At 47.4% G+C, this 27883-nt stretch overlaps 1 protein-coding gene and 4 pseudogenes across 1 annotated transcript; all 5 read left to right on the top strand.

The window, feature by feature from the left end:
- The first annotated feature begins 3290 nt into the window (after positions 1-3290).
- LOC144139968 (uncharacterized) lies at positions 3291-4347 on the top strand (annotated as a pseudogene).
- Positions 4348-9937: 5590 nt separating this feature from the next.
- Positions 9938-12172, top strand: LOC144138777 (uncharacterized). Its single transcript, XM_077671239.1, has one exon. It carries the CDS (start codon positions 11215-11217, stop codon positions 11794-11796), a length of 582 nt encoding a protein of 193 aa, XP_077527365.1. The 5' UTR covers positions 9938-11214; the 3' UTR covers positions 11797-12172.
- A 4091-nt stretch (positions 12173-16263) lies between these two features.
- On the top strand, positions 16264-17808 carry LOC144138776 (uncharacterized; annotated as a pseudogene).
- A 3400-nt stretch (positions 17809-21208) lies between these two features.
- Positions 21209-22554, top strand: LOC144138778 (uncharacterized; annotated as a pseudogene).
- A 3495-nt stretch (positions 22555-26049) lies between these two features.
- On the top strand, positions 26050-26932 carry LOC144139967 (uncharacterized; annotated as a pseudogene).
- The last annotated feature ends 951 nt before the right edge of the window (positions 26933-27883 follow it).

The raw sequence follows: 27883 nt of genomic DNA, 5'->3' as shown, positions 1-27883 counted from the left end.
GCGCAGCTGTCTCACCCCAGGTATATTGGCTTCCGCTAGACTTCACGACGTCATGAGAATAAAGTCAGTCATGGCGAATACAGTGAGGTGAAGATTGTGTGCATCAGGGCGTAGAGCTCGACGTACTACCACATTCAGTTTGTGATTGCGGTGACGGCGTATTACATGGTAAATGCGCAAATGAGGAGTGGTCGAGTGCCGGGTGTACTCTCTGTGCTATCGCCCTTCATGTCGGCGCATTCGGCGGCTAAGTGCGATGCTTGCTTGAGCAGCGATTGTTGCAGGCAGCCGTTTTGACCAGTGTGCGGTTACGCTAGTCAGCTACGATCACCTTGGCGTTTGTTTAGCGCCCGAGGTTCTTTCTTTCAACGTAGCTGCTACCGGCGCAACATTGATGGGGGAAAAAAACACGGTAACCACAGGGCAGTGATAACATGAGCGTTCGTGTGTGGTATATTCTGTGCAGAGATTTGAACTCAAGCGTAACAGCAAACGTGTGTGCCGGCATCGCACACATCGGGCAGGTGTAAAGAAGCACCATTCAGTTACTACACGAGGAAAGGAGAGGGAAGGCCAAGTCGCCATGCGCTTCGACGTTCGCCAGATGAAGAGCCACACACTGAAGCATTTTCGCGGGCCCAGTATCACGGCAGTCACGAAAGAGTTTGCCGCTTCCCGCGACAATTGGAAAGGAACTTCTCCGAAGAGAAGAATTCCGCAGGCACAGTTAAGCAAGCGCCCGATAGACACGGGCTAAACATTGAGAATTGCACCTTTTTCCAGCAGCGATCTGCGCATGGGCGACACTCGCACCCAGTGCCCGTGCCGCCATTTTTGGCAGTAATGGTAAACAAACCGCCACCATTTTTTCTTTAGGCTGGCAGAGCCGCCAACACCTCATCGTGCTACCTAGGCGGAGCTGTTCCAGCATTGAATGAGCTTGTATTGCGGCGCTTGTTAGACGAAAAGACGCCGTGTTATCGGAGTTGGCATATCGCTCGATTAAGCAGGCGTCTTCAGCGGCAGCCGCTTCGACATGCCCGACAACTGTGTTGCAGTCGGGTGCGTGAATTGCCGAAGCAAAGAGACCAACATAGGGCTCTTTAGATTCCCATCGCAAAACCTGCAGGCCCTGCGGCGAAAGCGGTGGACTAAAGCCTTAAACCGCTTCTTCAACGACGCAAGAACGCAATGGGAACCGACGAATGCCTCGCGCATCTGCGGCGACCACTTCTATACAGGTTCGTGTCAAAAGAATGTGTAGTGCATAATGAAGCCAATTGCAACAATTCCAGTGTTATTTTCCGAACACCTTGCGTTACAGGGAGGCCACAACGAGCACTCACTCATCCCGATCACGTCCAGTCGATTTTCTTTGATCGTCCGCCTCGTAATCACATCTTACAACAGCTGGGCAGATCTGCAACGTGCCAAGGTGATCGAACTGATGCATGCTGAGCTCACACAGTTGCGCACTTCTGCGGCGTTTTGTTGTATAAGTGACACGCGCTGTCTTTGTAGCTTTATTTTATGAGCCCACCGTCCCAACATTTTTGTCATGCACCGTGCATCAGTTGACAAGAGTTTGCCACAAACACGGTCTACCACTCGTCGATCACAAAGTGCTGTTTTTCTTTGGCGGCTTCCTGTGCTGCCGGTCCTACTATAGCCGTCTGCCCGCTAACATTGTTGAACATGAATCCTACATTTAGGAACATAACATGTAAACTGAACTTGTCAATGATGTTTTAAAATGCAGAATATTATGACAACCTGACATGCCTGGTTGCACTACTTGTTTTCCCTACGCAGGTAATGCTGCTGGTCCTGTTGCTAGTCCAGCTGCTGTTTCTGCAGCAGCTTTGCACGACAACACAGGCGGTGATAAATATCCATCACATTTATGCGAATATGTTAGCTACCGGTGTTTTTTTGTTTTATTAAATGCCTGTTTAGATACAGTGTGTCAAGGGAGGGCACCCCATGTTATCCAAGTCGTTACCAATGAGAAATCTTGCATAGGTTTGATAGTTAGAGAGGGGACATGTGCGCAAAGCTCCTTATTGTGCAACAACTTTTCTAAGCTGCGTTTGCTGAGGAGCAAAATACTACATACAAAGCGGCACTACACCTTAGCCGGGTATATTAAGATTAGGAACGTTGGCTTCGGAGAGTTGGCAGTACTTTTTTACCATAGCCCCAATGGGTTAGTGCACACTGACAGGGACTTTACTGCAGTGCAAGACAGGCAGATAAATGGCTGTAATAACCACATCGCACACTGCAGGCTCCAACACGGAACCACAACCTGGTCCCTCTGCAGGCCTGCAGGCTGAAAACAGCAGCACTGACACGTGTGGTACTAGTGATGACGAGGAGTCAGTTAACTGTGCTGCAGGTATGATCTTTCTACAACTGTGCTGCCTAAAGCAGTATGCCAGGCATGCCAAAGTGATGCATAGTAATCCTTTAGCATCTGTCAATGCAGGAGGTGCTCTGTGCACAGGCAATGAAGAGCCCAAGGAAGAGATGAACAGAAGTAAGAACAATACTTAAATCAAAAACGAACTTGGTTGGAACAATAGTAATCAGTTTCTTGTGCCTTTCCCTCTCCAGCTGCGAACTCCACAGGACGCTCCACTTTTGAGATAGGTACAGTGTACCATTCCTTGTTAAACTTTGTTGCAAATCTGCTTCGTGCTCTTGCCATTTTGCTTGGCCCCATGCCATGGCTTTTCGTGTCAGCATTTAGTCTTTGCTCCAGGTGTCTCGTATGATCAGGAGTGGTCATTTTACCCACTTATAGGTGGGGTTAACTGTGTGGGGAGCACATGCACCGCTGCCACCGTTGCATAGAGCTGATCCTTGCCTTGTTCGGCATAAATTACAATACTCACTCGTGTAGGTAGTTCGTATATTGTACAGTTTTACTTTCGGAATTTTGCTCTATTTGCCTCTAAAGCTGCACCTTAACTGCACCCAGCTGGGGCAGCCAAAATACTAGAATGCAATGTCACGTTTAAAGTGGAGGCCTAAATGGCTCGTTAGCGGAAAAACCGCTGTCCATAACAGAAAAAGGCTGCTTTGGAGGGTGGTTTGGTTTAGGAGGCCTGTGCCCTTAACTCTTTCCTGACCGCGGGAAAATCGACCGATCTTTGTGATCGGTCGGTCACAAAGAGTTACACAACGCAGTGATCATCCTTTGGAGGCTGAAAAAATACCCAGTAGCCAAGCTCACTAATTCTCCCTCTCTCTATCCATTTTGCAGAAGCTACATTGGCCCTCCTGGACATGTCATCTTCCTGTGAGGTTGATGGTTTGAGGAAGGAGCTGAAAGCAACGCAGGCTGCCCTCGAGCTATCAACAGGGAGAGGCTTCGCTGAAAAGGGAGCTGGAAGAAACCCAAGTGTCCATGAGGAAAGCTCAGGAACGGCTCGCACAATGGCAGTTGTATTGTGCAAGCATGGAGGACCGGCAATTGAACGTGAGCGTTCTTACGGGCCTCAGTGAGTGTTACTTTTACACTGGGCTGCCTTCATACAGTGTGTTTGAAGGGCTGTACACAGTACTAGGCAGGAGGAATGTCACGTTCGAGGAAAGGGCCCGAGCCGATCCTTGGTTACAAGGAGCAGTTTCTTTTAGTGCTTGTGCGTCTCCGCACAGGAATGCCACTGCAGGAAGTCGCACACAATTTTGGAGTAAGTGTCACATTGCAGCAAGCTGTTCTCCAAGGGGACAGTGTACCTTCCAAAAGCACTGCGCCAGATGACGAAATTCCCTCCTCTAAAACAGGTTCAGAAACAGCTTTCTCACCATTTTAGAGAATTTCCAGACACTCGAATCGTCATTGATGGCACGGAAGTGAAAATTCAAACGCCATCTAGTATGGAAGCACGGAAACTCACTTATTCCCCGTACAAACATGCTAACACCATTAAGCTTTTAGTCCGTGCAACACCAGCTGGTTACGTGTCATTTGTGTCTAAGGTATGGGGTGGGTCAGTTTCCGACAGGCAAATGGTGATTGAAAGTGGCCTGCTGAGCGTCTTGGAGCCTGGCGATGCCACGATGATGGATAAGGGTTTCACTATTTTTGATGTACTTCCTGATGGGGTGAAGGGATGCATGCCCCCTTTCAACGAGCCATCTCAGGGTCAAATGACGGCAAATAACGTAATCAAAAAAACAAAAATCGCAAGAGCGTGGACACACATTGAGCGTGTGATTAGACGGATAAAGGAGTTCCACATTCACGACAGCGGATACCCAGTGAACATGGCTTATGTTGGCAATGCCGTTGTGCAAACATGTGCTTTTCAGAGCAACTTCAAGAATCCCATCGTGTAGTAAAGTATTGCCACAGCATTTTCTTTTTTCCTCAGGACAGGCTTGGCAATATTCAGTGCTACATTGAACAAAAATAGGGGACAAAACCAGAGCAGGTGACGAAAATAGGGGAAACCCTCAAGGTTGAGATAGCTTCTGTGAAACAAACCACCGCCATTTTTTGTTTATGCTGGCAGAGCCGGAAACACCTCATCGTGCTACTTCGGCGGAGCTGTTCCAGCATTTAGTGAGCTTGTGTTAGACGAAAAGACCGCGCGTTACTGGAGCTGGCATATCGCTCGATTAAGCAGGCGTCTTCAGCGGCAGCCGCTTCGACATGCCCGACAACTGTGTTGCAGTCAGGTGGGTGAATCGCCGAAGCAAAGAGACCAACATAGGCTTCTTTAGATTCCCATCACAAAACCTGCGGGCCCTGCGGCAAAAGCGGTGGACTAAAGCCTTAAACCGCTTCAACGACGATGGAACGCAATGGGAACCGACGAATGCCTCGCGCATCTGCGGCGACCACTTCTATACAGGTTCGTGTCAAAAGAATGTGTAGTGCATAATGACGCCGACTGCAACAGTTCCGGTGTTATTTTCATCACACCTTGCGTTACAGGGAGGCCACAACAAGCACTCGCTCATCCCGATCATGTCGCGTCAATTTTCTTTGATCATCCGCCTCGTGATCACATCTTACAACAGCTGGGCGGATCCGCAACGTGCCAAGGTAATCGAACTGATGCATGCTGAGCGCACACAGCTGCGCACTTCTGCGGCGTTTTGTTGTATAAGTGACACGCGCTGTTCTTGTAGCTTTTTCTAATGAGCCAACCGTCCCAAAATTTTTGTCAGGCACCGTGCATCAGTTGACAAAGTTTGCACAAACACGGTCTACCACTCGTCAATCACAAAGTGCCGTTTTTCTTCGGCTGCTTCCTGTGCTGCCGGTCCTACTATAGCCGTCTGCTCTCTAACATTGTTGAACATGAATCCCACATTTAGGAACATAACATGTAAACTGAACTTGTCAATAATGTTTTAAAATGCAGAATATTCTGACCACCTGACATGCCTGGTGGCACTACTTGTTTTCCCTATGCAGGTACTGCTGCTGATCCAGCTGCTGATGTTTCTGCAGCAGCTTTGCACGACAACACAGGAGGTGATAAATATCCATCACATTTATGCGAATATGTTAACTACCGGTGTTTTTTTGTTTTATTAAATGCCTGTTTAGATACAGTGTGTCAGGGGAGGGAACCCCGTGTTATCCAAGTCGTTATTCACCCCAGCACGTCACAAAAAGGAGAAACGTGTTTGCTAAGCAGTGTTACTCCTCCTCATTCAAAGGCATGCAAGTCAGTGAGAAATACCAATGAGAAATCTTGCGTAGGCTTGATAGTTAGAGAGGGAACATGTGCCCAAAGCTCCTTACTGTGCAACAACTTTTCTAAGCCGTGTTTTCTAAGGAGGCAAAATACTACATACAAAGCGGCACTAGACCTTAGCCGGGTATATTAAGATTAGGAACGTTGGCTTCGGAGAGTTGGCAATACTTTTCACCCATAGCCCCAATGGGTTAGTCGCACTGACAGGGACTTTACTGCAGTCCAAGACAGGCAGATAAATGGCTGTAATGACCACAATGCACTCTGCAGGCTCCAACACGGAACCACAGCCAGGTCCCTCTGCAGGCCTGCAGGCTGAAAACAGCAGCACTGACACGTGTGGTACTAGTGATGACGAGGAGTAACTTAACTGTGCTGCAGGTATGATCTTTCTGCAACTGTGGTGCCTAAAGCAGTATGCTAGGCACGTCAAAGTGATGCACAGTAATCCTTTAGCTTTGGTCAATGCAGGAGGTGCTCTGTGCACAGGCGATGAAGAGTCCAAGAGAGAGATGAAGAGAAGAAAGAACAATACTTAAGGGGGGACGCGGGTCTTAGAATGGTCAAAAACGGCCAAAAAATCGATTTTGAGAAAATCCAATTTTTGGAATTATTGTACATTCAAGCACCTCCCTTCAAAAAATCAACGCGAAATTTCATCGGGAAATGCTCTAAAATCATGTTTCCAAACGCCTCGGGGGCCACGAAATGCGCCGAATCGGGCAAAAGTTGCTTCGTATTCCGGCGCGCCCCGCGGGCGAAGCAGCCGACCGATCGCCGCCATCTTGGTCTTGTTTTGAAGCTTGTTTCTTTGTGCGCATTTTGCGATATCTCAAAATGGCGTCGCCCGAGTAGGACGACCGCCCTTGCCAGTTTTCTAAAGGCACCTTCTCGGCCGCCGATTGGCTAGAGCGGGCGCGCGCGGTTTGAGTTTGCCATACGACCCCTCCCATTGGTCGGCGCGACTGCTGTCATGGCGGTCGCTATCATGGCGTCTGCTACGCGCGTCTGACGGAGTCCGCTCTTCCGACGCAGCGCTCGCTTTTAGCAGTTTTGCTAGATCTTTTTACAGTCTCTTCTGATTTTTCCATCGCGTGACTGATGCCAGGAGACGTACGTTTGAAGAAGACGACCCGTCATGCGTACGGGAAGCGAAAGCGTCGTCAGCCTATCCCAAGGTCGCGTGGTGCGACTTCGGGCCGCTCGACTCCGCCGGATGAGAATCGTTCGCCGCCTCGTATTGCGTCGCCTGCCCCATCGCCTGACCAACCATCTCCGGAATCCAGACCTGGTCCAAGCACGTCTTGCCGGCTCGACACGAGGTATTACACGGCGGAGGAGATCGCCGCGCGTACGGAACACGCGGACGAAGTCAAGCGCGGCATGGAGACCAAGTCAGCAACGCAGCGGAAATTCGACCTCCTTGAAGTGGATTTGGCGCACTCAGAGGAAGATTCCGGCACAGATTTTGTCCTGGTGGATTTTGCAATGCTGAAGGACCTTTTTGCGCACGTCAAGTGCGGCAAGTGTGGGCTGGCGGCGCCGGATTTGAGGAAGGCAGATCGGCAGTACGGACTCGCCGTGAAGCTCGAGGTGACGTGCTCGGTTTGTGAACACCGTGTGGAACGTTTTTCCTCACCAAGGACAGAAGGATCTGGCAATATCACTCCTTTTGAAGTGAATATGAGAGCTTTGAAAAGTATTCAAAGCATCGGGAAGGGGGTGACTGCTTTGTCGGATTTTTGTGCTGGTATGAACTTGTCGCACAGAGGCCTGCACCACAAGACATTCCAAGCGCACTTGAGGAAAGTGGTTCAGGTTTGTGAGAACACTGCAGCAGTCTCTGAAGCTGATAGTGTGCATGCCATCAAGGACTTGTACTCTGACCTTGGTCAGCCGCCAAACAACATAGATGTGATGTTTGATGGCACGTGGATGACAAGGGGACGGTCATCACACATTGGAGTGGGCTGCATCATTGAAGTGTACACCGGCTTGGTGATTGATCACGTAGTCCTCTCCAACTTTTGCCTAGGTTGTGCCATTGGACCCAAAGCTTCAGATGAGGGCTACGAAGATTGGCTGGCCGAGCACGAGTGCCAGCGAAACATTGACTGTGGTGCAGGACGCATGGAAGTAGAGGCAGCCTTGATAATGTTCAAGCGCTCGCTCTCCAAGAATGGGCTGCGGTACACAACCGTGATGTCCGATGGAGATAGCCGCACCATGCACAGCTTGAAGGAAGAAGGAGTCTATGGGTTTGTCCCCATAGAAAAAAAGGACTGCATCAACCATGTGTGCAAACGTATGCACACTGCCCTGCGAAATGTACGCGAACAGAAGAAGGCCCAGGGCGTAACGCTTGGGGGCCGAGGAAAGCTCACGGACCAAAAAATCAGAAGAATCTCCAGCTACTACGGGTATGCCCTCCGCAGCCATGCTCATGACGTGCCGGCAATGCAGAAGGCAGTGCAAGCTACACTTCGCCACATGGCCTCCACAGATGGTGCTCCCGACCACAGCTTGTGCCCTGATGGTGCCAGCTCGTGGTGCAAGTTCAACCGCGCTGTTGCCAACGGGGAGGCGCCCCCTCCACACAAAGACCCTTTGCCGGACTCAGTTCGCGCCGCACTGGAGCCCATCTTTGATCGCCTGAGTGATGAGGCCTTGCTGGAGCGGTGTGCAGATGGCAAGACTCAGAATGCAAGTGAGTGCCTGCACTCTGTGATTTGGACTCAGGCGTCCAAAAATCAGCATGCATCACTGCTAAGCATCACCCGAGCAGTTGCCGAAGCCGTTTCGGTCTTCAATCGGGGCAGAAGAGAGACCAACGAGAGCATTGCGGCGGGCCTCGGCTACACTGCAGGCAGCTGCCTCGTTCGTCGGAGCCTTGAGAAAGACAGGAAAAGGCTCAAGAAGTCGACCGCAGCCTTTTTGAGCAACGACGCCAGCAAGAGGACGCTTGCCAAGCGGCACAAGGTGGACAGGTCCACGGACTACAGCCCTGGACAGCTGTAAATCAGCATCAACTGGTAGAGCCTACCTTCTGCAACTTGTGAAAGCTCCCCCCTCCCCCCTCCCCCATTCAGAACTTCAGTGTCACGAACTCAAAGCTTAGTGCTTTGTCACAGGATCGCCCAACCTTTTTCCAGCCATAGGCCAAGAAAGTTTGCCTTTCGGCTACATTTATTTTCCACAAAAGGCTCTTCTAAGGGCCAACAAAATGATGCATTTGCGAAGAACGCACTGCACAGTGTCCCACCCCTGTATCCTCTCAAACTTCCAGCACAAAAAACATGAATAAAAAATAGCCTCACCAAAGAACAAAAAAGGGGGGCATCTAAAGCAAGTTTCACCCTCACACTTCTGCCGTACCCAATATTCTGGGTACCGCAGTGCACTGTAATGGACAATGGCAGTTTACGAAGGACTGTTGCAGTTTTCACAACGCCAGAAAGACACCACCAGATTTCACAACGCTAGCAAGACGCCAACCAATTCGAAGTCGATAAATTTTTCTGAATTCCTGATGGGGTCCGTTACTTGGCCTTTGGTATCTCCAGTTCTAGTTGACATTTGTGGAATCCAAAGACAGATTTGAGAACGGGAAGAACATGTCTTTGTGACTGGGAAATATTGAAGCTACACTACTGATGGTTCATCTCATAACATATGGCCAAACTTCAAATGCAGTTTTCTCAGTTTCATATTTTTGGTCTCTTCCCTCGGCCTTACGCAGCTTTTTGGAAACTTCTTTTTGCTTCATAAGGTCAATCTTGGTATCATTTTTTTCAGTACAGCCTGAGGTAGCCGATGACATTCTTAGTTTTTCTGTTTAGGCTACGCATAAATAATGACTTGCAGTTATTTTGATGAGCCAAAATATCGAATACTGCCATCTTTTATACTTGACATATTTTTTTTGGATGCCATGACTTTAAAGAAAAACGAAGAATGTCATCGGGTATGGGAACTCTCTGGCTATCAATTCATGTAATTAAAAGCTACAAAATGCAATGAGAAAGTTCATTAAAGCTGCGTAAGAAATTACCTAATTGCGGTTCAGACTTTGTATGATAACTTTTGAACTATCAGCAGCAGCTCAAATATAATTGCATATTTGAAATCTACAGAGAAAAACACATTTGTGTGCAAATTTTCATAAGTTTTTACCCATAAATAAAAAAGTTAGTTTTAAGACCCTCGCCCCCCCTTAAATCAAAAACGAACTTGGTTGGAACAATAGTAATCAGTTTCTTGTGCCTTTCCCTCTCCAGGTGCGAACTCCACAGGACGCTCGACTTCCGAGATAGGTACAGTGTATCATTAATTGCTAAACTTTGTTGCAAATCTACTTCGTACTCTTGCCATTTTGCTTGGCCCCATGCCATGGCTTTTCGTGTCAGCCTTTAGTCTTTGTTCCACGTGTCTCGTATGATCAGGAGTGGTCATTTCACCCACTTATAGGTGGGGTTCACTGTGTGGGGAGCACATGCACCGCTGCCACCTTTGCATAGAGCTGATCCTTGCTTTGTTCGGCATAAATTACAATACTCACTGGTGCAGGTAGTTCGTATATTGTACAGTTTTACTTTCGGAATTTTGCTCTATTTGCCTCTAAAGCTGCACCTTAACTGCACCCAGCTGGGGCAGCCAAAATACTAGAATGCAATGTCACGTTTAAAGTGGAGGCCTAAATGGCTCATTAGCGGAAAAACCGCTGTCCATAACAGAAAAAGGCTGCTTTGAAGGGTGGTTTGGTTTAGTAGGCCTGTGCCCTTAACTCTTTCCTGACCGCGGGAAAATCGACCAATCTTTGTGACCGGTCGGTCACAAAGAGTTACACAACGCAGTCATCATCCTTTGGAGGCTAAAAAAATACCCAGTAGCCAAGCTCACTAATTCTCTCTCTATCTATCTCTTTCGCAGAAGCTACATTGGCCCTCCTGGACATGTCATCTTCCTGTGAGGATGATGGTTTGAGGAAGGAGCTGAAAGCAACGCAGGCTGCCCTCGAGCTATCAACAGGGAGAGAGGCTTCGCTGAAAAGGGAGCTGGAAGAAACCCAAGTGTCCATGAGGAAAGCTCAGGAACGGCTCGCACAATGGCAATTGTATTGTGCAAGCATGGAGGACCAGCAATTGAACGTGAGCGTTCTTATGGGCCTCAGTGAGTGTTACTTTTACACTGGACTGCCTTCATACAGCGTGTTTGAAGGGCTGTACACAGTACTAGGCAGGAGGAATGTCACGTTCGAGGAAAGGGCCCGAGCCGATCCTTGGTTGCAAGGAGCAGTTTCTTTTAGTGCGTGTGCGTCTCCGCACAGGAATGCCACTGCAGGAAGTCGCACGTGATTTTGGAGTAACAGTGTCACATTGCAGCAAGCTGTTCTCCAAGTGGATAGTGTACCTTCAAAAAGCACTGCGCCAGATGACAAGATTCCCTTCTGCTGTTCTCCAAGTGGATAGTGTACCTTCAAAAAGCACTGCACCAGATGACGAAATTCCCTCCTCTAAAACAGGTTCAGAAACAGCTTTCTCACCATTTTAGCGAATTTCCAGACACTCGAATCGTCATTGATGGCACGGAAGTGAAAATTCAAACGCCATCTAGTATGGAAGCAGGGAAACTCACTTATTCCCCGTACAAACATGCTAACACCATTAAGTTTTTAGTCCGTGCAACACCAGATGGTTACGTGTCATTTGTGTCAAAGGTATGGGGTGGGTCAGTTTCCGACAGGCAAATGGTGACTGAAAGTGGCCTGCTGAGCCTCTTGGAGCCTGGCGATACCATAATGATGGACAAGGGTTTCACTATTTTTGATGTCCTTCCTGATGGGGTGAAGGGATACATGCCCCCTTTCAACGAGCCATCTCAAGGTCAAATGACGGCAAATAACGTAATCAAAACAAGAAAAATCGCAAGAGCGCGGGCACACATTGAGCGTGTGATTAGAAGGATAAAGGAGTTCCACAATCTCGACAGCGGACACCCAGTGCACATGGCTGATGTTGGCAATGCCGTTGTGCAGACATGTGCTTTTCTGAGCAACTTCAAGAATCCCATCGTGTAGTAAAGTATTGCCACTGCCTTTTCTTTTTTCCTCGGGACAGGCTTGGCAATATTCAGTGCTACATTGAACAAAAATACGGGACAAAAACAGAGCGGGTGACCAAAAAAAAAGGGAAACCCTCAAGGTTGAGATAGCTTCTGTGAAACAAACCACCGCCATTTTTTCTTTATGCTGGCAGAGCCGGCAACACCTCATCGTGCTACTTGGGTGGAACTGTTCCAGCATTTAGTGAGCTTGTATTGCGGTGCTTCTTAGACGAAAAGACGCCACGTTACTGAAGCCGGCATATCGCTCGATTAAGCAGGCGTCTTCAGCGGCAGCCGCTTCGACATGCCCGACAACCGTGTTACAGTCGAGTGCGTGAATCGCCGAAGCAGAGACCAACATAGGCTTCTTTAGATTCCCATCGCAAAACCTGCAGGCCCTGCGGCGGAAGCGGTGGACTAAAGCCTTAAACCGCTTCAACGACAACGGAACGCAATGGGAACCGACGAATGCCTTGCGCATCTGCGGCGACCACTTCTATAAAGGTTCGTGTCAAAAGAATGTGTAGTGCATAATGACGCCGACTGCAACAGTTCCGGTGTTATTTTCATCACACCTTGCGTTACAGAGAGGCCACAACGAGCACTGGCTCATCCCGATCACGTCGCGTCAATTTTCTTTGATCATCCGCCTCGTGATCACATCTTACAACAGCTGGGCGGATCCGCAACGTGCCAAGGTAATCGAACTGATGCATGCTGAGCGCACACAGCTGCGCACTTCTGCGGCGTTTTGTTGTATAAGTGACACGCGCTGTTCTTGTAGCTTTTTTTAATGAGCCAACCATCCCAAAATTTGTCAGGCACCGTGCATCAGTTGACAAAGTTTGTCACAAACACGGTCTACCACTCGTCAATCCCAAAGTGCCGTTTTTCTTCGGCGGCTTCCTGTGCTGCCGGTCCTACTGTAGCCGTCTGCTCTTTAACATTGTTGAACATGAATCCTACATTTAGGAACATAACATGTAAACTGAACTTGTCAATAATGTTTTAAAATGCAGAATATTATGACCACCTGACATGCCTGGCGGCACTACTTGTTTTGTTACTGCTGCTGATCCAGCTGCTAGTCCAGCTGCTGATGTTTCTGCAGCAGCTTTGCACGACAACACAGGAGGTGATAAATATCCATCACATTTATGTGAATATGTTAACTACCGGTGTTTGTTTTGTTTTATTAAATGTCTGTTTAGATCTCACAGTGTGTCATGGGAGGGAACCCCATGTTATCCAAGTCATTATTCACCCCAGCACGTCGCAAAACGGAGAAATGCGTTCGCTACGCAGTGTTACTCCTCCTCGTTCAATGGCATGCATGTCAGTGAAAAATACCAATGAGAAATCTTGTGTAGGCTTGATAGTTAGAGAGGGGACATGTGCGCAAAGCTCCTTACTGTGCAACAACTTTCCAAAGCTGCGTTTGCTGAGGAGGCAAAATACTACATACAAAGCGGCACTAGACCTTAGCCGGGTATATTAACATTAGGAACGTTGACTTCGGAGAGTTGGCAGTACTTTTTAACCATAGCCCCAGTGGGTTAGTGCGCACTGACAGGGACTTTACTGCAGTCCAAGACAGGCAGATAAATGGCTGTAATGACCACAATGCACTCTGCAGGCTCCAACACGGAACCACAACCTGGTCCCTCTGCAGGCCTGCAGGCTGAAAACAGCAGCACTGACACGTGTGGTACTAGTGATGACGAGGAGTCACTTAGCTGTGCTGCAGGTATGATCTTTCCGCAACTGTGCTGCCCAAAGCAGTATGCTAGGGATGTCAAAGTGATGCACAGTAATCCTTTAGCTTCTGTCAATGCAGGAGGTGCTCTGTACAGGCGATGAAGAGCCCAAGGAAGAGATGAACAGAAGTAAGAACAATACTTAAAAAAACGAAATTGGTTGAAACAAAAGTAATCATTTTTTTTTTGCCTTTCCCTCTCCAGGTGCGAACTGCACAGGACGCTCGACTTTCAAGATAGCTACAGTGTACCATTACTTGTTAAACTTTGTTGCAAATCTGCTTCGTGCTCTTGCCATTTTGCTTGGCCCCATGCCATGGCTTTTCGTGTCAGCTTTCCGTCTTTGCTCCAGGTGTCTCGTATGATCAGGTGTGGTTAGTTTCCCCACTTATAGTTGGGTTCACTGTGTGGGGAGCACATGCACCGCTGCCACCTTTGCATAGAGCTGACCCTTGCTTTGTTCGGCATAAATTACAATACTCACTCGTGTAGGTAGTTCGTATATTGTACAGTTTTATTTACTTTCGGAATTTTGCTCTATTTGCCTCTAAAGCTGCAGCAATTAACTGCACCCAGCTGGGGCAGCCAAAATACTAGAATGCAATGTCACGTTTATAGTGGAGGCCTAAATGGCTCGTTAGCGGAAAAACCGCTGTCCATAACAGAAAAAGGCTGCTTTGGAGGCTGGTGTGGTTTAGTAGCCTTAGTGCCCTTAACTCTTTCGTGGCGGCGGGAAAATCGACAGATTTTTTAGGTGTCCAAGAAAACATTTTCTTGTGCTAAAAAAATTGCTCAGGCACAAATTACAGGAACACAAAATGCAGATTAGGTAACGGCATTTTCAATAACACCAGTTCTTAAAATGTGTTTTGTACATCGTAGTTGCAAAAAAATACCAAAATAAAAATTTTTGTCAAGTTGTCGAAAAAAATGACAAAGGAGTGGTGTATAACAAACCACCCGTAGTAGAAAAAAATTAGAAGATACATTTTGTAGGGAAACATTTGAAAAACACGCCCTAGAAAAAATGTCAACTTGCACGGAACATTTCGTCAGATACAACAAAATATGTCAGAACGTGTGGTGCTCGTGCCATGCGGTGAAGCTCAGCGTACACTTCAAAATGTCTAGTAGTTTCGGGTAATTTTCTCGAAGAAATCTGGCGGTTTGACAATATGAGGCACCCATTTGCCCCCACGTAATGTAAAAACATCGTTTCAATGACTGACTACATAAGAAGTACTCATCGGACAACGACACCCGCTACACCGACATCGCTCACTCACCTTCCCACTCAACCCTAGCGGTCACCGACACCAACGGCACCTTATACACTGCGGCCACATACCGCCACCTCTCTCCATCTGCAGCGGAAGCTACCGAAATAGCCCTAGCAATGCATACAGCAACGTGCGACTACCTCACAATTATCACGGACTCGCAGCAAGCCTGTCGAGGATACCTCCTGGGAAGAATTCCTCTACCTGCCCTCAAGCTTCGACAAGCCATAGTATTACCTCCTAACGTAACCATTGTTGGGACCCCAGGTCATGCCTCCCTCCCCGGGAACGAAGCAGCCAACGCTGCGGCCCGCGAACTCCACTTCCGGGCACTCCCGACGAGGCCGGGCGACTTGGACACCCTGACTGACACGCTACACCCACTACCAGCCACCTACTCCGATATCTTAGCGCACTATCGCCACACCCTCCGAGTGTACCCTACCCCACACCCTGCACTCACCAACGAAGAATCCCGCATCTGGCGACGTCTCCAAACAAATACATTCTACAACGGCACCATCCTCTCCCATATCTCCCCCAGCCGTTTCACCTATAACTGCCATGACTGCCACACCCCAGACACAACCCCCCACCTCGTATTCTTCTGCCCACACCACCCCTCCCCACTCCCCACACCTACTCTCGAGCAGTGGGAATGCGCGCTGACCAGCTCGGACCTGCAGGACCAGCAAAGCCTGATCCAGCGGGCCACCCGAGCAGCGACAGCACGCGGCTACCTGGACTAAGGTGGCCGCCCATCTGCTCTAAATATGTAAAATAAACGTTTCTTCCTCGTCCTCCTCAATGACTGACTTTGCATTTCCGGCCAGCACAGTAGCACGCGATGCGAAAAACATGCATGAAGTTGAAAACGAAACTCTGTGGTTGATGCTTGTTGACGTTCACGGTCAGTTATCTCTCAAAACAAAGTTGTACTTTATTATCACCATCTGTCTTGCTATTGTAGCCCTGCTTGAAGGAAAGAGGTGTAATGTGCTAGAATTGTGCCCTGTAATGTTTGGCCCAATAGCTGTTGCACGAAAAAAAAAGATCACAAAGAGCCTTCTCTATTGCAGCGCCACATAACATTTTTAAAATGAAACAGTACGAAAACTTATTAAGAGACTCCGTCCAAATAGACAGTTCAACTAAGAAGCAACACTAGCCCACTGGCGAGACCCTCGTATGGAAATGAAACTGGCAACACAACTTAAAACAACCCAGGTGATGCAAACGCGTGTCAAAAAATGTTTCTGTTGCCAAAACAGAAACAAAATTGATTTTGAAAGTGCATTTTCTGATCTAACTCCAAATAGCTTTACTTGTTCCAGCAACGCCTAAAACCCTATGAAAAGAGGTCCCAAAGAATCGATGAAATTGGACGATTTTGAATAGGCGTGGTCGGTCACAAAGAGTTACACAATGCAGTCATCATCCTTTGGAGGCCAAATAAATACCCAGTAGCCAAGCTCACTAATTCTCTCTCTCTCTCTTTCGCAGAAGCTAGATTGGCCCTCCTGGACATGCCATCTTCCTGTGAGGTTGACGGTTTGAGAAAGGAGCTGAAAGCAACGCACGCTGCCCTCGAGCTATCAACAGGGAGAGAGGCTTTGCTGAAAAGGGAGCTGGAAGAAACCCAAGCGTCCATGAGGAAAGCTCAGGAACGGCTCGCACAATGGCAGTTGTATTGTGCAAGCATGGAGGACCGGCAATTGAACGTTAGCATTCTTACGGGCGTCAGTGAGTGTTACTTTTACACTGGGCTGCCTTCATACAGCGTGTTTGAAGGGCTTTACAGAGTACTAGGCAGGAAGAATGTCATGTTCGAGGAAAGGGCCCGAGCCGATCCTTGGTTGCAAGGAGCAGTTTCTTTTAGGGCTTGGGCGTCTCCACACAGGAATGCCACTGCAGCAAGTCGCATGCGATTTTGGAGTAACAGTGTCACATTGCAGCAAGCTGTTCTCCAAGTGGATAGTGTACCTTCAAAAAGCACTGCGCCACATGACAAGATTTCCTTGTCTAAAACAGGTTCAGAAACATTTTCCTCACCATTTTAGAGAATTTCCAGACACTCGAATCGTCATTGATGGCACGGAAGTGAAAATTCAAACGCCATCTAGTATGGAAGCACAGAAACTCACTTATTCCCCGTACAAACATGCTAACACCATTACGTTTGTAGTCGGTGCAACACCGGATGGTTACGTGCCATTTGTATCAAAGGTATGGGGTGGGTCAGTTTCCGACAGGCAAATGTTGATTGAAAGTGGCCTGCTGAGCCTCTTGGAGCCTGGCGATGCCATAATGATGGATAAGGGTTTCACTATTTTTGATGTACTTCCTGATGGGGTGAAGGGATACATGCCCCCTTTCAACAAGCCATCTCAGAGTCAAATGACGGCAAATAACGTAATCAATACAAGAAAAATGGCAAGAGCGCGGGAACACATTCAGCGTGTGATTAGCCGGATAAAGGAGTTCCACAATCTCGACAGCGGACACCCAGTGAACATGGCTGATGTTGGCAATGCCGTTGTGCAGACATGTGCTTTTCTGAGCAACTTCAAGAATCCCATCGTGTAGTAAAGTATTGCCACTGCATTTTCTTCTTTCCTCAGGAAAGTCTTGGCAATATTCAGTGCTACATTGAACAAAAATACGGGACAAAACCAGAGCAGGTGACGAAAATAGGGGAAACCCTCAAGGTTGCGAGAGCTTCTGTGAAACAAACCTCCACCATTTTTTCATTATGCTGGCAGAGCCGGCAACACCTCATCGTGGTACTTGGGTGGAGCTGTTCCAGCATTTAGTGAGCTTGTATTGCGGTGCTTGTTAGACGAAAAGATGCCGTGTTACTGAAGCCGGCATATCGCTCGATTAAGCAGGCGTCTTCAGCGGCAGCCGCTTCGACATGCCCGACAACCGTGTTGCAGTCGAGTGCGTGAATCCCCGAAGCAAAGAGACCAACATAGGCTTCTTTAGATTCCCATCGCAAAACCTGCAGGCCCTGCGGCAAAACCAGTGGACTAAAGCCTTAAACCGCTTCAACGATGACGGAACGCAATGGGAACCAACGAATGCCTCGTGCATCTGCGGCGACCACTTCTATACAGGTTCGTGTCAAAAGAATGTGTAGTGCATAACGTCGCCGACTGCAACAGTTCCGGTGTTATTTTCATAACACCTTGCGTTACAGGGAGGCCACAACGAGCACTCACTCATCCCGATCACGTCCCGTCGATTTTCTTTGATCGTCCACCTCGTGATCGCATCTTACAACAGCTGGGCAGATCCGCAACGTGCCAAGGTAATCGAACTGATGCATGCTGAGCGCACACAGCTGCGCACTTCTGCGGCGTTTTGTTGTATAAGTGACACGCGCTGTTTTTGTAGCTTTTTTTTTTATGAGCCAACCGTCGCAACATTTTTGTCAGGCACCGTGCATTAGTTGACAATACTTTGTCACAAACACGGTCTCCCACGCGTCGATCACAAAGCGCTCTTTTTCTTCGGCTGCTTCCTGCGCTGCCGGTCCTACTATGGCCGTCTGCCCGCTAACATTGTTGAACATGCATCCTACATTTAGGAACATAACACGTAAACTGAACTTGTCAATAATGTTTTAAAATGCAGAATATTATGACAACCTGACATGCCTGGTGGCACTACTTGTTTTCCCTATGCAGGTACTGCTGCTGATCCAGCTGCTAGTCCAGCTGCTGATGTTTCTGCCGCAGCTTTGCACGACGACACAGGAGGTGATAAATATCCATCACATTTATGCGAATACCTTAACTACCGGCGTTTTTCGCTTTATTAAATGTCTGTTTAGAAACAGTGTGTCAGGGGAGGGAACCCCATGTTATCCAAGTCATTATTCACCCCAGCACGTCGCAAAACGGAGAAACGCGTTCACTAAGCAGTGTTACTCCTCCTCGTTCAATGGCATGCATGTCAGTGAGAAATACCAATAAGAAATCTTGTGTAGGCTTGATAGTTAGAGAGGGGACATGTGCGCAAAGCTCCTTACTGTGCAACAACTTTTCTAAGCTGTGTTTGCTAAGGAGGCAAAATACTACATACAAAGCGGCACTAGACCTTAGCCGGGTATATTAAGACTAGGAACGTTGGCTTTGGAGAGTTGGCAGTACTTTTTAACCATAGCGCCAATGGGTTAGTGCGCACTGACAGGGACTTTACTGCAGTGCAAGACAGGCAGGTAAATGGCTGTAATAACCACATCGCACACTGCAGGCTCCAACACGGAACCACAACCTGGTCCCTCTGCAGGCCTGCAGGCTGAAAACAGCAGCACTGACACGTGTGGTACTAGTGATGACGAGGAGTCACTTGACTGTGCTGCAGGTATGATCTTTCCGCAACTGTGCTGCCCAAAGCAGTATGCTAGGGATGTCAAAGTGATGCACAGTAATCCTTTAGCTTCTGTCAATGCAGGAGGTGCTCTGTACAGGCGATGAAGAGCCCAAGGAAGAGATGAACAGAAGTAAGAACAATACTTAAAAAAACGAAATTGGTTGAAACAAAAGTAATCATTTTTTTTTTGCCTTTCCCTCTCCAGGTGCGAACTGCACAGGACGCTCGACTTTCAAGATAGCTACAGTGTACCATTACTTGTTAAACTTTGTTGCAAATCTGCTTCGTGCTCTTGCCATTTTGCTTGGCCCCATGCCATGGCTTTTTGTGTCAGCCTTCAGTCTTTGCTCCAGGTGTCTCGTATGATCAGGTGTGGTTATTTCCCCACTTATAGGTGGGGTTCACTGTGTGGGGAGCACACGCACCGCTGCCACCTTTGCACAGAGCTGACCCTTACTTTGTTCGGCATAAATTACAATACTCACTCGTGTGGGTAGTTCGTACATTGTACAGTTTTATTTACTTTCGGAATTTCGCTCTATTTGCCTCTAAAGCTGCAGCAATTAACTGCACCCAGATGGGGCACCCAAAATACTAGAATGCAATGTCACGTTTAAAGTGGAGGCCTAAATGGCTCGTTAGCGGAAAAACCGCTGTCCATAACAGAAAAAGGCTGCTTTGAGGGTGGTTTGGTTTAGTAGCCCTGGTGGCCTTAACTCTTTTCGTGACCGCGGGAAAATCGACCGATTTTTTAGGGGTCCAAGAAAACATTTTCTTGAGCTAAAAAAATCAGTTAGGCACTAATTACAGAAACACAAAATGCAGATTATGTAACGGCGTTTTAAATACCACCAGTTCTTAAAATGTTTTTGTACATCACAGTGGCAAAAAAAATACCAAAATCAAAATATTTGTCAAGTTGTTGAAGAAAATGACAAAGGAGTGGTGATAACAAACCACCCGTAGTAGAAAAAAATTAGAAGGTACATTTTGTAGGGAAGCATTTCAAAAACACGCCCTAGAAAAAATGTCAACTTGCATGGAAGATTTCTACAGATACAACAAAATATGTCAGCACGTGTGGTGCCCGTGCCATGCGGTGAAGCTCACCGTACACTTTAAAATGTCTAATTTCGGGTAATTTCCTGGAAGAAATCTGGCTGTTTGACAATATAAGGCACTTATTGGCCCCCACGTAATGTAAAAACAACTTTTTAATGACTGACTTTGCATTTCCGGCCGGAACAGTAGCCCGTGATGCGGAAAACATGCATGAAGTTGAAAACGGAACTCCGTGGTTGATGCATGTTGACGTTCACGTTCAGTGATCTCTCAAAACAAAGTTGCGCTTTATTATCACCATCTGTCTCACTATTGTAGCCCTGCTTGCAGGAATGAGGTGTAATGCGCTAGAATTGTGCCCTGTAAACTTTGGCCGAGTAGCTGTTGCGCGAAAAAAAAAAGATCACCAAGAGCCTTCTCCACTGCAGCGCCACATAACATTTTTAAAATGAAACAGTACGAAAACTTATTAAGAGACTCCGTCCGAACAGACAGTTCAACTAAGAAGCAACACTAGCCAACTGGCGAGACCCTCGTATGGAAATGAAACTGGCAACACAACTTAAAACAACCCAGGTGATGCAAACGCGTGTCAAAAAATGTTTCTGTTGCAAAAATGGAAACAAAACTGATTTTGAAAGGGCATTTTCTGATCTAACTCCAAAAAGCTTTACTTGTTCCAGCAATGCCTGGAACCCTATGAAAAGGGGCTTCCAAAGTATCGATCAAATTGAACGATTTTGAATAGGTACCGTCGGTCACAGAGAGTTACACAACGCAGTCATCATCCTTTGGAGCCCAAAAAATACCCAGTAGCCAAGCTCACCAATTCTCTATCTCTCTCTCTCTTTCGCAGAAGCTACATTGGCCCTCCTGGAAATGCCCTTCCTGTGAGGTTGACGGTTTGAGGAAGGAGCTGAAAGCAACGCAGGCTGCCCTCGAGCTATCAACAGGGAGAGAGGCTTTGCTGAAAAGGGAGATGGAAGAAACCCAAGCGTCCATGAGGAAAGCTCAGGAACGGCTCGCACAATGGCAGTTGTATTGTGCAAGCATGGAGGACCGGCAATTGAACGTGAGCGTTCTTACGGGCCTCCATGAGTGTTACTTTTACACTGGGCTGCCTTCATACAGCGTGTTTGAAGGGCTGTACACAGTACTAGCAGGAAGAATGTCATGTTCGAGGAAAGGGCTCGAGCTGATCCTTGGTTGCAAGGAGCAGTTTCTTTTAGTGCTTGTGCGTCTCCGCACAGAAGTGCCACTGCAGAAAGTCGCACGCAATTTTAGAGTAGCAGTGTCACATTGCAGTAAGCTGTTCTCCAAGTGGATAGTGTACGTTCAAAAAGCACTGCGCCAGATGACAAGATTCCCTTCTCTAAAACAGGTTCAGAAACAGCTTCCTCACCATTTTAGAGAATTTCCAGACACTCGAATCGTCATTGATGGCACAGAAGTGAAAATTCAAACGCCATCTAGTATGGAAGCACAGAAACTCACTTAGTCCCCGTACAAACATGCTAACACCATTAAGTTTGTAGTCGGTGCAACACCGGATGGTTACGTGTCATTTGTGTCAAAGGTATAGGGTGGATCAGTTTCCGGCAGGCAAATGGTGATTGAAAGTGGCCTGCTGAGCCTCTTGGAGCCTGGCGATGCCATAATGATGGATAAGGGTTTCGCTATTTTTGATGTACTTCCTGATGGGGTGAAGGGATGCATGCCCCCTTTCAACAAGCCATCTCAGGGTCAAATGACGGCAAATAATGTAATCAAAACAAGAAAAATGGCAAGAGCGCGGGAACACATTGAGCGTGTGATTAGACGGATAAAGGAGTTCCACAATCTCGACAGCGGACACCCAGTGCACATGGCTGATGTTGGCAATGCCGTTGTGCAGACATGTGCTTTCCTGAGCAACTTCAAGAATCCCATCGTGTAGTAAAGTATTGCCACTGCATTTTCTTCTTTCCTCAGGAAAGTCTTGGCAATATTCAGTGCTACATTGAACAAAAATAGGGGACAAAACCAGAGCAGGTGACGAAAATAGGGGAAACCCTCAAGGTTGCGAGAGTTTCTGTGAAACAAACCGCCACCATTTTTTCTTTATGCTGGCAGAGCCGGCAACACCTCATCGTGGTACTTGGGTGGAGCTGTTCCAGCATTTAGTGAGCTTGTATTTTGGTGCTTGTTAGACGAAAAGACGCCGCGTTACTGAAGCCGGCATATGGCTCGAGTAAGCAGGCGTCTTCAGCGGCAGCCGCTTCGACATGCCCGACAACTGTGTTGCAGTCGAGTGCGTGAATCACCGAAGGAGAGACCAACATAGGCTTCTTTAGATTCCCATCGCAAAACCTGTAGGCCCTGCGGCGAAAGCGGTGGGCTAAAGCCTTAAACCGCTTTAACGACAACGGAACGCAATGGGAACCGACGAATGCCTCGCGCATCTGCGGCGACCACTTCTATAAAGGTTTATGTCAAAAGAATGTTTAGTGCATAACGAAGCCGATTGCAATAGTTCCGGTGTTATTTTCCTAATACTTTGCATTACAGGGAGGCGACAATGAGCACTCGCTCATCCCGATCACGTCCAATCAATTTTCTTTGATCGTCCGCCTCGTGATCGCATCGTACAACAGCTGGGCAGATCCGCAACATGCCAAGATAATGGAACTGATGCATGCTGAGCACACACAGCTGCGCCCTTCTGCAGCGTTTTGTTGTATAAGTGACACGTGCTGTTTTTGTAGCTTTTTTTATGAGCCAACCGTCCCAACATTTTTGTCAGGCACCGTGCATTAGTTGACAAGAGTCTGTCACAAACACGGTCTACCACTCGTCGATCACAAAGTGCTGTTTTTTTCGACGGCTTCCTGAGGTGCCCATCCTACCATAGCCATCTGCCCGCTAACATTGTTGAACATAAATCCTACATTTAGGAACATCACATGTAAACTGAACTTGTCAATAATGTTTTAAAATGCAGAATATTCTGACCACCTGACATGCCTGGTGGCACTACTTGTTTTCCCTATGCAGGTACCGCAGCTGATCCTGCTGCTAGTCCAGCTGCTGATGTTTCTGCAGCAGCTTTGCCCGACAACACAAGAGGTGATAAATATCCATCACATTTATGTGTTTTTTTGTTTCATTAAATGTATGTTTAAATGCAGTGTGTCAGGGGAGGGAACCCCAAGTTATCCAAGTCGTTATTCAAACCCAGCACGTCGCAAAAAAGGAGAAACGCGTTTGCTAAGCAGTGTTACTCCTCCCCGTTCAATGGCATGCATGTCAGTGAGAAATACCAATGAGAAATCTTGCGTAGGCTTGATAGTTAGAGAGGGGACATGTGCGCAAAGCTGCTTATTGTGCAACAACTTTTCTAAGCTGTGTTTGCTAAGGAGGCAAAATACTACATACAAAGCGGCACTACACCTTAGCCGGGTATATTAAGATTAGGAACGTTGGCTTTGGAGAGTTGGCAGTACTTTTTAACCATAGCGCCAATGGGTTAGTGCGCACTGACAGGGACTTCACTGAAGTCCAAGACAGGCAGATAAATGGCTGTAATAACCCCATTGCACTCTGCAGGCTCCAACACGGAACCACAGCCAGGTCCCTCTGCAGGCCTGCAGGCTGAAAACAGCAGCACTGACACGTGTGGTACTAGTGATGACGAGGAGTCACTTAACTGTGCTGCAGGTATGATCTTTCCGCAACTGTGCTGCCTAAAGAAGTATGCCAGGCATGTCAAAGTGATGCATAATAATCCTTCAGCTTCTCTCAATGCAGGAAGTGCTCTGTGCACAGGCGATGAAGAGCCCAAGGAAGAGAAGAACAGAAGAAAGAACAATACTTAAATGAAAAATGAACTTGGTTGGAACAACAGTAATCAGTTTCTTGTGCCTTTCCCTCTCCAGGTGCGAACTCAACAGGACGCTTGACTTCTGAGATGGGTACAGTGTACCACTACTTGTTAAACTTTGTTGCAAATCTGCTTCGTGCTCTTGCCATTTTGCTTGGCCCCATGCGATGGCTTTTCGTGTCAGCCTTTAGTCTCTGCTCCAGGTGTCTCGTATGATCAGGTGTGGTTATTTCCCCACTTATAGGTGGGGTTCACTGTGTGGGGAGCACACGCACCGCTGCCACCTTTGCACAGAGCTGACCCTTGCTTTGTTCGGCATAAATTACAATACTCACTGTGTCGGTAGTTCGTATAACATTGTAAAGTTTTATTTACTTTTGGAATTTTGCTCTACTTGCCTCTATAGCTGCAGCTTAACTGCACCCAGCTGGGGCAGCCAAAATACTATAATGCAATGTCACGTTTAAAGTGGAGGCCTAAATGGCTCGTTAGCGGAAAAACCGCTGTCCATAGCAGAAAAAGGCTGCTTTGGAGGGTGGTTTGGTTTAGTAGCCCTTGTGCGCTTAACTCTTTCGTGACCGCGGGAAAATCGACTGATTTTTTAGGGGTCAAAGAAAACATTTTGTTGTGCTAAAAATATCGATTAGGCACTAATTAAAGGAACACAAAATGCAGATTATTTAACGGCCCTTTCAATAACACCAGTTCTTAAAATGTTTTTGTACATCATAGTAGCAAAAAAATACCAAAATCAAAATTTTCGTCAAGTTGTCGAAGAAAATGACAAAGGAGTGGTGTATAACAAACCACCCGTAGTAAAAAAAAAATTAGAAGATACATTTTGTAGGGAAACATTTCAAAAACATGCCCTAGAAAAAATGTCAACTTGCACGGAACATTTCGTCAGATACAACAAAATATGTCAGCATGTGTGGTGCTCGTGCCATGCGGTGAAGCTCAACGTACACTTCAAAATGTAGTTTCGGGTAATTTCCTGGAAGAAATCTGGCGGTTTCACAATATGAGGCACCCATTTGCCCCCACGTAATGTAAAAACTTCTTTTCAATGACTGACTTTGCATTTCCGGTCAGCACAGTAGCACACGATGCGGAAAACATGCATGAAGTTGAGAATGGAACTCTGTGGTTGATACTTGTTGACGTTCACGGTCAGTTATCTCTCAGAACAAAGTTGCACTTTATTATCACCATCTGTCTTGCTATTGTAGCCCTGCTTGCAGGAATGAGGTCTAATGCGCCAGAATTGTGCCCTGTAAACTTTGGCCGAGTAGCTGTTGCATGAAAAAAAAAGATCACTAAGAGCCTTCTCTATTGCAACGCCACGTGACATTTTTAAAATGAAACAGTACGAAAACTGTCCGAATAGACAGTTCAACTAAGAAGCAACAACCCAGGTGATGCAAACGCGTGTCAAAAAATGTTTCTGTTGCAAAAATGGAAACAAAACTGATTTTGAAAGGGCATTTTCTGATCTAACTCCAAATAGCTTTACTTGTTCCAGCAATGCCTGGAACCCTATGAAAAGGGGCTTCCAAAGTATCGATCAAATTGAACGATTTTGAATAGGTGCGGTCGGTCACAGAGAGTTACACAACGCAGTCATCATCCTTTGGAGCCCAAAAAATACCCAGTAGCCAAGCTCACCAATTCTCTATCTCTCTCTCTCTTTCGCAGAAGCTACATTGGCCCTCCTGGCCATGCCATCTTCCTGTGAGGTTGACGGTTTGAGGAAGGAGCTGAAAGCAACGCAGGCTGCCCTCCAGCTATCAACAGGGAGAGAGGCTTCGCTGAAAAGGGAGCTGGAAGAAACCCAAGCATCCATGAAGAAAGCTCAGGAACGGCTCGCACAATGGCAGTTGCATTGTGCAAGCATGGAGGACCGGCAATTGAACGTGAGCGTTCTTATGGGCCTCAGTGAGTGTTACTTTTACACTGGACTGCCTTCATACAGCGTGTTTGAAGGGCCGTACACAGTACTAGCAGGAGGAATGTCACGTTCGAGGAGAGGGCCCGAGCCTATCCTTGGTTGCAAGGAGCAGTTTTTTTTAGTGCTTGTGCGTCTCCGCACACGAATGCCACTGCAGGAAGTCGCACACGATCTTGGAGTACGTGTCACATTGCAGCAAGCTGTTCTCCAAGTGGATAGTGTACCTTCAAAAAGCACAGCGCCAAATGACAAGATTCCCTCCTCTAAAACCGGTTCAGAAACATTTTCCTCACCATTTTAGAGAATTTCCAGACACTTGAATCGTCATTGAAGGCATGGAAGTGAGAATTCAAACGCCTTCAAGTATGGAAGCACAGAAACAAACTTATTCCCCGTACAAACATGCTAACACCATTAAGTTTGTAGTCGGTGCAACACCAGATGGTTACGTGTCATTTGTGTCAAAGGTATGGGGTGGATCAGTTTCCGACAGGCAAATGGTGATTGAAAGTGGCCTGCCGAGCCTCCTGGAGCCTGGCGATGCCATAATGATGGATAAGGGTTTCCCTATTTTTGATGTACTTCCTGGTGGGGTGAAGGGATACATGCCCCCTTTCAACGAGCCATCTCAGAGTCAAATGACGGCAAATAACGTAATCAAAACAAGAAAAATCGCAAGAGCGCGGGCACACATTGAGCGTGTGATTAGAAGGATAAAGGAGTTCCACAATCTCGACGGCGGACACCCAGTGAACACGGCTGATGTTGGCAATGCCGTTGTGCGGACATGTGCTTTCCTGAGCAACTTCAAGAATCCCATCGTGTAGTAAAGTATTGCCACTGCATTTTCTTCTTTCCTCAGGAAAGTCTTGGCAATATTCAGTGCTACATTGAACAAAAATAGGGGACAAAACCAGAGCAGGTGACGAAAATAGGGGAAACCCTCAAGGTTGCGAGAGTTTCTGTGAAACAAACCGCCACCATTTTTTCTTTATGCTGGCAGAGCCGGCAACACCTCATCGTGGTACTTGGGTGGAGCTGTTCCAGCATTTAGTGAGCTTGTATTTTGGTGCTTGTTAGATGAAAAGACGCCGCGTTACTGAAGCCGGCATATGGCTCGATTAAGCAGGCGTCTTGAGCGGCAGCCGCTTCGACATGCCCGACAACCGTGTTGCAGTCGAGTGCGTGAATCGCCGAAGCAGAGACCAACATAGGCTTCTTTAGATTCCCATCGCAAAACCTGCAGGCCCTGCGGCGAAAGCGGTGGGCTAAAGCCTTAAACCGCTTCAACGACAACGGAACGCAATGGGAACCGACGAATGCCTCGCGCATCTGCGGCGACCACTTCTATAAAGGTTCGTGTCAAAAGAATGTTTAGTGCATAATGAAGCCGATTGCAATAGTTCCGGTGTTATTTTCCTAACACCTCGCGTTACAGGGAGGCCACAACGAGCACTCACTCATCCCGATCACGTCCAATCAATTTTCTTTGATTGTCCACCTCGTGATCGCATCTTACAACAGCTGGACGGATCCGCAACGTGGCAAGGTGATCGAACTGATGCATGCTGAGCGCACACAGCTGCGCACTTCTGCGGCATTTTGTTGTATAAGTGACACGCGCTGTTCTTGTAGCTTTTGTAATGAGCCAACCGTCCCAAAATTTTTGTCGGGCACCGTGCATTAGTTGACAAGAGTTTGTCACAAACACGGTCTACCACGCATACCTAACGCTTTCCTGGCAAACCGCAGCCTCCAGGTGCGCGTGGGCAAAACAC

Source organism: Haemaphysalis longicornis, unplaced genomic scaffold (genome assembly GCF_048455015.1).
Source record: "Haemaphysalis longicornis isolate Haplotype H1 unplaced genomic scaffold, Haemaphysalis longicornis Haplotype H1 scaffold_5, whole genome shotgun sequence".
NCBI classification, from domain to species: domain Eukaryota; kingdom Metazoa; phylum Arthropoda; class Arachnida; order Ixodida; family Ixodidae; genus Haemaphysalis; species Haemaphysalis longicornis.
The sequence above is the reverse complement of the archived record's forward strand: the minus strand, read 5'-3'. Positions and strand labels throughout refer to the sequence as shown.

What these genes read in the sequence shown, in the direction of transcription:
- LOC144138777 (XM_077671239.1), top strand. Translation starts at nt 11,215, where the DNA reads ATGACGAAATTCCCTCCTCTAAAACAGGTTCAGAAACAGCTTTCTCAC.